This window comes from Engystomops pustulosus, chromosome 1, assembly GCF_040894005.1.
Source record: "Engystomops pustulosus chromosome 1, aEngPut4.maternal, whole genome shotgun sequence".
NCBI lineage: Eukaryota > Metazoa > Chordata > Amphibia > Anura > Leptodactylidae > Engystomops > Engystomops pustulosus.
The window spans coordinates 165,976,608-165,984,854 of NC_092411.1; the positions used below are offsets into that span (position 1 = coordinate 165,976,608).

General features: G+C 43.4%; 1 protein-coding gene across 1 annotated transcript in view; it reads right to left on the bottom strand.

The window, feature by feature from the left end:
- Positions 1-7,869, bottom strand: part of TBXA2R (thromboxane A2 receptor) — a 30,225-nt gene extending 22,356 nt beyond the window's left edge. Inside the window, exon 1 of the mRNA XM_072126583.1 lies at positions 6,893-7,869. Coding sequence (XP_071982684.1) covers positions 6,893-7,735 — 843 coding nt within the window. The 5' untranslated portion in view covers positions 7,736-7,869. The remainder of the gene's footprint in view (positions 1-6,892) is intronic.
- Positions 7,870-8,247: the final 378 nt, after the last annotated feature.

Here is an 8,247-nt window from a genome sequence, read left to right on the forward strand (position 1 = left end):
GTGTACCCATCATGGCCCGGTGCTTTCTCATTTTTTAGATCGGAGATGGCTCTGCTTATTTCTTCTGATGTGATGTCTGCATTTAGGATATCTATTTGGGACTGGGTTAGTCGTGGAGTGTTAATATTTGCCAGATATTGGTGCGCCTCTCCCTACCCTACCACCACATCTGTGTATAAGTTGGAGAAGAATTCTTTAAGCGTGGTATTTACCTCTTTTGGGGATGAGACTAACTGACCTGATGATGTACCCAGCGTGTTGATGTGGGTCGGTTTATAACAACCTTTAGCCAGTTTCGCTAGCATGCGCCCCGATTTGTTCCCATATCTGAAAAGCTCTGCTTCGAAAGGTTGGCGATATTGTTCCTCCTTTCTATCTAGCCAGGTCTCATATGTTGCTCTAGTGTCTTCCCATGTCTGTTTGTTTATTGGGGTGTTGTCATTCAAATATGCTGTGTAGGCTGAGCGTAGTGTGGCGCTGGCTTTGATATATTGGGCCTCTATTTTCTTTTTTAGTTGTACACCATAGGCCATAAGCTTGCCCCTGATCACTGTTTTGGCTGATGTCCAGAATTTCCCTGGCTCCTCTATGTGTGCCCCATTTTCAAATTCGTGCTCGGTCCACCACCCCTCAAGCAATTGTATAAATGCGTCGTCTTTTGTCATGTAAGAGGGAAACCTCCACAAAATGTCAGTGCCTTTAGGGTACATTTTATGGAGGTCAATTTGTACTGGGGAGTGGTCAGATAGGTAGGTCTCCAATTTCCGCTGCCAGCAGACGCCTGCTGGTCTTTTCTGAGAGGAGAAAGTAATCTATGCGTGACCAGCTCTCATGAGGGTGGGAGTAATGTGTGAATTCCCTAGCATCAGGGTGCATTGTACGCCAGGCATCACTTAATCCTGTCTTATGAAGAAAGTTGGTCAGTGTCTGATCATTTGGGCGTACTGCTGTTCGTGTTACCTGCTGTGTGGCGTGGGTGCGTTTACGGTCTTCGGCTGTGGATGAGACCGCATTCATATCTCCCCCTAGTATCTTCAGCTCATTGCTGTCGTTTAAAAGAGTAATAGTAAGTTGATCAAAAAAGGGCCCGTTTGCCTCGTTGGGACCACATATGTTGTAGATAGACCATGTCTCTCCCTGATAATCTATCTGGAGACTAACCCATCTGCCTTCTGTGTCATGTGTCTGGCTGACAATTTTCCCAGTAAAATTCTTATGTAATAGGATCAAGACGCCTGCTTTACGGTTTCGCGCAGGGGAGCCCACCACCTCTCCTACCCAAAATTTCTTGAGGCGCTTAAAGTCCTCATCTTCCAAATGGGTTTCCTGTAGCAGGGCAACATCTGGTCGTGCCCGCCCTAGGTGTCTCTAAATTTTTGTGCGTTTCTGTGGGGAACGTAGTCCCTTAACATTCCATGTTATAACTTTCATACTTTGCTTGTTATGATGCTATCATGGTACTGGAGCTGGTTTATTGTTTGTATTGGGGCAGATCGATGGTGAGCTCCCTTTTCCCGCAATTTTTGGACAAGGCCCCCCCCAGGGCATTTCACATCTAACATCTGCTTAACATCTCTAAAATTGTTTAACAGGTACAGCTTAATGGCAAAATACCAATACATACAAACACTTTAACAGTCAGTAAACTACAACAGTAAAACTAGTGCCTTTTCAGCACCCAACTTAAGCCTATGAGGGAATACAGTCTCTATCACCCTCTGGGCTGTGTGACTTCTCTTTTTTCGGGGTAAGAGAAGCACCTGGAGCTCCCGGCATTAATATCTGGAACCGCCTATGTTCGGCGAACGCAAGTGTGGTGTTGTGGCCAGTTGACTTATGCGTTCTGACCAGTGGGATGTGTATGAATTATGCACCTCCATGTTTCACTTGTGTGAGGTGGTGGGGTATTGTGTTAGAAAGAAATGTTCAATTAAGGTGTAAGTAGCATGTCCAACGTATTTAAATACTCTGGATTACATTCTCTTTTCTCGGCATGTGCCGTCTTACCCCACCAGCTCCGGCAGTCCCGAATCATTCTCTCCTGAGCGATCTAGGAAAGTTCAATCCAGCCTCCGGAGAAGGGGACCTGGAATCACGGCTGCGCATCCGACGTCTCGAGCCCTTGTGAGGTGATGGTGAAGTTTCTCTTCTTCCTCTTCCCGCTCGGAGTTGGGATGCTGTGAGAACACGGTGTTTCATTAATGCATCTTCTGCTGATTTTGGTGTTGTGTAGGACCCCATTGCGCCATCTTCATAGAACACTTTCAGCGTTGCAGGAAATGCCAGTTGAAATCGTATACGTTTCTCCACTAGTGCTGTGCAAATTTGGCTGAAAGCTCTTCTCCTCTTGGTGACCTCTGTGGAGTAATCTTGGAATAGAAGCAGTTTGGAATTTCTAAATACCAAGGGGCGAGTGCGTTGGCGAAATGCCCTTATGATGTCAGTTTTGTCATTAATGTCCAAATAGCACATGATCACTTGCCTAGGCCGTAGCGTTTCCAGATCTCTGGTGGTAAGTTGTGAATTTGTGAGTTTCAGATCTGGGCCTAATCTGTAAGCCCGTTCCACCCTGCATCTGCCCGTGATGCCCAAGGCTTTTGGGAGTTCCAGTTCACAGAAGGTTTGGAGATCCCCTGGGGGAATCGATTCTGGTAGCCCCACCAGTCGCAAGTTATTTCTCCTGGAACGGTTTTCGATGTCATCTATGTTATCATTCATGCGTTTAACTTCAAGGGAGACTTCCTCCAACTTGCGTCTCGTTGTTTCTTGCGAGTCTTCTGTGTCCGAGACTCTGCTCCATTACTAATAGCTGGTTAGCCTGTTGTGTAAATTTTTTTTGGAGCGATTGCACTGCTGTTTGTATGGATGATTCCAAAGCTTTTTGTATATCTGGAGCTAGTTTCGCCACCACTTCTGCCGCTAGGAGCTGGTAGTTCAATTGTAGGCCTGTTATGGTGGTGTAGCCTGCGTTGGTTGTTGTGCACATCATCTGCCTCTCATTCTCCTCAGAGCCACTTGCAGTTGGTGTGTCAGATATGGCTCCCTGTGTGGGTGGCAAGGAGGTCAGTTGTTGGCTCGGCATTGTGTGGCCCTCCTCAGGTTCCTCTCCCGGTTTACTTTTTTGCGCACTGCGCAGTAGATATCTCTCCGTGCACTTTATGGCTAGGGGTGCCTGGCCAGTTTAAAAGGAGGAACGAGTCTGCCCTGATGTTTGCGTAGCAGCTCGGCTCTTAGGGAGTATTATGTTCTCTCAGCAATCCCCGAATGGAATCAGGCAGGTCTGCCCTGATGGATGCGTAGCAGCCTGCACTGAGGGTCGGTATAAGTAAAGAAGAGATCTTCGGCTTATGAAGCTGTGATCTGGCTGGACTGACGGACAGGGCTGTCCTGATGTCTCTGTGGCAGCCCGCCAATTTGGACAGGGCTATCACTGTTAGCAGTGCTGCTATTAAGCCAGGGGGGAGGAGGAGGGGGGTTCCCGCGGTGAGGGCTTAGCTGTGGACAGTACACCTGTCTGATTTGTTGGTACTGCTCCCCGGGTTTGGGGTGTCGGTGGCCGGTTTGGCTGGCTGTGCTGACCTGTTGTCCCTGGCCAGTCCGCGGGCGGTGCTGCACGCTGCTGTGCTCTGCACTCCGAGCTTTCCGCCACGTGGTAATGGCGTGCTGCGGCTCCAAGCGGTCGCGGCTGCTCTAAACTACCGCTTTTTTTGCGTTATTTCATTGTATCTGGAATTTTTTTCCGCTTCCCAGTACACAGCATGGAATATTAAATACCATCACTATGAAGTGAAATTTGTTACGCAGAAAACAAGCCATAATACATCTCCTTACATGGAAAACTAAAAAAGTTATAGATTTTTGAAGGTGGGGAGTGGAATATGGAAATGCATAAACAAGCCCTTTTTGTTAAGGGGTTAATGCATTTTTATTTTTTTAAAACTTTATTAATTGTGTAAATTTTTTTTTTTTTTTAAGTTGGCTTGAACAAGCGATCCTCTGATATGGGGTTTACACCCACGATCGGAGGAATCTCCACAAGCAGGTGTCAGCTGTGGTATACAGCTGACATCAGCACCATCTGGCACAAGCTTTGTTTGGGAGACAGCAGCAGAAGCTGGATGCAATAGTACAGCACAGCACTGGGTCGGCAAGTCCTTTTGAGCTCCAGCTTTACCAAGTAATTGACTGTTTAGAACATAATTGTACTTTTTTTTCCATGGCCCAAGTGTATAACTTTGCATTTATCTACATTAAACCTCATGAACCAATTCTCTGCCCACTCCTTAAGCTTCCACAAATCCCTCTGTAATGCTAAACTATCGACCTCAGTATTTATTACTATACACAGCTTAGTATCATCTGCAAATATTAAAACCTGACTGTGTAAACCCACTACAAGGTCATTAATAAAAATATTAAATAGAAGTGGCCCCAATACTGACCCCTGTGGCACTCCACTGGTAACGTCAACCCAATCTGAGAATGTGCCATTAATGACGGCCCTCTGTTTTCTATCACTAAGACAATTACTTACCCATATACACGGATTTTCCCCTAGTCCAAGCAGTCTCATTTTATATACCAACCTTCTATGCGGCAAGGTGTCAAATGCCTTTGAAAAGTCCAGATATACAACATCCACAGCTTCCCCCAGATTTAGTCTGGAACTTACTTCCTCGTAGAAATCAGATTAGTCTGACGGGACCAATCTCTCATAAACCCATGCTGACGATGGGTTATAAGGTTATGTACAGTGAGATACTCCAGGATAGCATCTTTAACAAACCCCTCAAATATTTCCCCACCAGAGAATGTAGACTCAAGGGTCTGTAGTTTCCAGGATCGCTTTTTGATCCTTTTTTGTATATTGGTACCACATTTGCTATGCGCCAACCCTGTGGAACATAAACAGTCTTCAAGGAATCTTCAAATATTAAAAATAACGCTCTGTCTATCACAGTAAGTAATTCTTGCAGAACCCAGGGGTGTATGCCATCTGGCCACGGTGATTTATCTATCTTAGTGGTTGTGAGGTGCTGCCGTACCTCTTCCTGGGCTACACTGTTGACATTCTAAAGAGAATTTACATTATTTCTCATTGTGTCTTCCACCAGTTTATTTTCCTGGGTAAAATAAACCCACACTCTGCACCTCCATACTTCCATCCACATACCCAAAGAGATTGTGCTCCAGGAGCAGCAAACTTCGCTCCATATTGTCAATTGCCCGCAGCCTTGAAACTTGCTAATTTAGATACAGAATCTGGGCTTCTAGATGAGCAATTTTCCCATATCCCACACAGCAGTATTGCCCCTCAAATGGCTGTTCAAGGAAAGCATACATGGCACGTGATGTACACTGTGCCACTTATGAAGTCCATTGTTCTAATGTTCCAAACAAGCTTCATGCCAAAGCTTGGGATCTTGCAAGTAGTTGCTGAGGAGTACACCAATCATGAGTAAATTGTTTATGAAATACATATTGTGGGGTTTGTGGGGTAATTTAGCATCAAAAGTAGAAGCCTCTGGACCTCACAGGCGACTTTTGTGATGCTGAGCACCAAAACAGTCACGTAGGAGCTTGTAGCCATCCAAAAGAAAACAGCTTTATTCAGCTTTAAAACTATTACAGGAACAAAAAAAACAGCTTAGCCTCTACTTAAGGCACTACCTCACTTCTTGAATCGTAGCTACCTTCTAGGTTCAAGGAACACTGCTGGGGTTCCTTCTCTCGCTCTTGGTGAGCTCAAACAAAACAATGTCATTTCTGGATCCCAGTCCTCTTGGAACAGGTCACCTGTCTGTCTCCAACTGGTCCAGAGTCCTCCTGATGACTGCTGGACACACAGCACTGGCTTGCTGTGAGCTCTCCCTCTGGAGTTGGCCAGGGATGGGAGTTGTCAAGGTCCTTTTCAACCCTGGTTGTGGGTTGCTCTCCAGCGCCCCCTAGATTCACACTCTTACAATGTATACAATAACTTATGAAAGAACAATGTCAGTGTCCTCAAATTCAGAAGAGACACCTGAAGCTGTGCATTGAATTGCATGCACTCTCCTATGCAAATGTGATTAGACGTTAAATGCTTGTGTTTGGGAGCTGGCAACATATGTTGTGTTATCCAACATGCAACAGCAGGCACAGAAGTGTGTGAGTGACCAGCACCATTTTAAATTACCTTCTTCAACAACCAACAAATATTCAGTTAACAAGGCAAAACAGGTTACTGATTCCCAAAAGCAAGCATAAAGGCCTTAAAACTTTTGAGATTTACTTCATCTGATGCACTACAAAGTGTTTCAGTTGAGTGTGAACACAGCCTGAGGCATCTTTTTGTAAAAGCTGTCACGAAAGGTCCTTGTGATCCGAGAAGACAAGCACTGAGCGATATTTCTTAAGTTTTAGTCCAATATACAGCCATGTCCTATGGAAGAATGCTCAGCTTGCTCTCAAGACCAAGGTTCATCAACAACTCTTTCTACAAAAGGTTTCAAACAACAGCCCCACACCCAAATCCACCCCAACTTCCTCTGCTATCTGATTATCACCTAGTAGGGGGTGGGAATTTATTACACTAGTACAGCAAACCCCCACTGGATCTGCTGAATGGCCAAGACTTCTGAAGGAGTGTACAACATTCCAGGACTACAAACTTCCAGAGATCAATGTTACACACATGATTATATACAAATACACATGTAACACACTACAAAACACCATATAGTCTTAGCCTACTGTGAAAAAAGCCATTTATAACTAATAGGAGATTAAGTTAAAGTTGGTGCTATCTCCACATCCTCACATCACACTCTGGGTCGGTGTCCTTGCACTCTGAAGATTTTTGTAATTTGAGTCAATCCTAATAAATAAATAAATTGGAAGAATAGAGACTTACCAACAATGGAAACCAGCAGATACTAGCAATTATCATAATTCCAACGAGCTGGACCATCATTTCTACTTCACTGTTTCTGCGTCTTTGAACAGACTCACGGTCATGGCAAACTTTGCAAAGGGTCACAACGCTGACTGTGTTTAAAATGAAGGAAAGGCAGACAGAAAAAATGCCAACCAAGGAAAATATTAATCCAAATGCCCTATTCTTGGGGTCCTGTAGCAATGTTAGAAAACACCAGGACTTTGGGTATTGTAAGGTGTAACTACCAATGCCCATTACAGGAAATAAAGCTAAAAAGAAAGCAAAAAACCATACAAAGACAACAATTAAGTATGCTCTCTTTTTAGAAATATTGGCAGAACGTGAAAATGGTTTAGTTATACCAAAAAATCTTTCAGTAGCCATGGATGCACCGAGCAAAAGAGGGCATTGTCCATAAAAAACCATAGATAGTCCAAAAAAGTTACAGAGATAACAGTTTTGATCTAGAATCTTCCAGTCAAATTGAGTTATATGGTAAAACATCACAATAATACCAGTCACTAATAGTCCCATGAAGTCTGTGACTACCAAACCCCCTAGAAAGATTAAAAAAGAAGACCTTGAACGACTGTGAGTCTTCCTAGATGTACTGATCAGGACACAAAAAGCAAATAAGTTGGATGATAGACCGATAATGGAGAAAATAGTGGAGAACCACAAAGAAGTAATGGGCTTTTGATTATCCACAGATTTTGTTACATTAATATAGCGAAAGCAGGAGGCTACAGATGAGGAAAATGTCTTTTCTACCCCCATTGTAGGGCATAAACTTGATTCCACTGTGTTTACCAAACACATGTTTGTCTCCTCTGAAGGTATCTTACGTGGAAAACTGTGTAATAAAAAAAAAGTATAATTCTGTTCTTTATTTAGTTATTAATAAAACTTTTCATTCCTTCCATCAGTGTTCTTTTAGGACTCTGGAAATTGAAGATAATCTGGAAGTAAAAGCAGAATTTTTTTCAATTTAATTGTGATTCAAAAATAAATAATCTGATCAATGAACAATGACCGTGATTTTGTATAAACAGTTTATAGTTTAATAGACAGCGAAACAAGGGTGAAAAAGCTCTATCAAGTCCAACCTATAAATCATGAAGCTTTAATCCAGAAAAAAAAACTTACAAGTCGATGCCAACTGGTCCAAAACAAGGAGAAATTCCTTCCTGACACCAATATGGCAGAAGGAATAACTTCCTGGATCAATATCAAATTGTCAAAATGTTTTGTTCCCACATCATGTCATATTTTTGTTCGAGGAATCCATGAATAAATAACATACATCAGCGGAACAATATCATCTGGTAGAG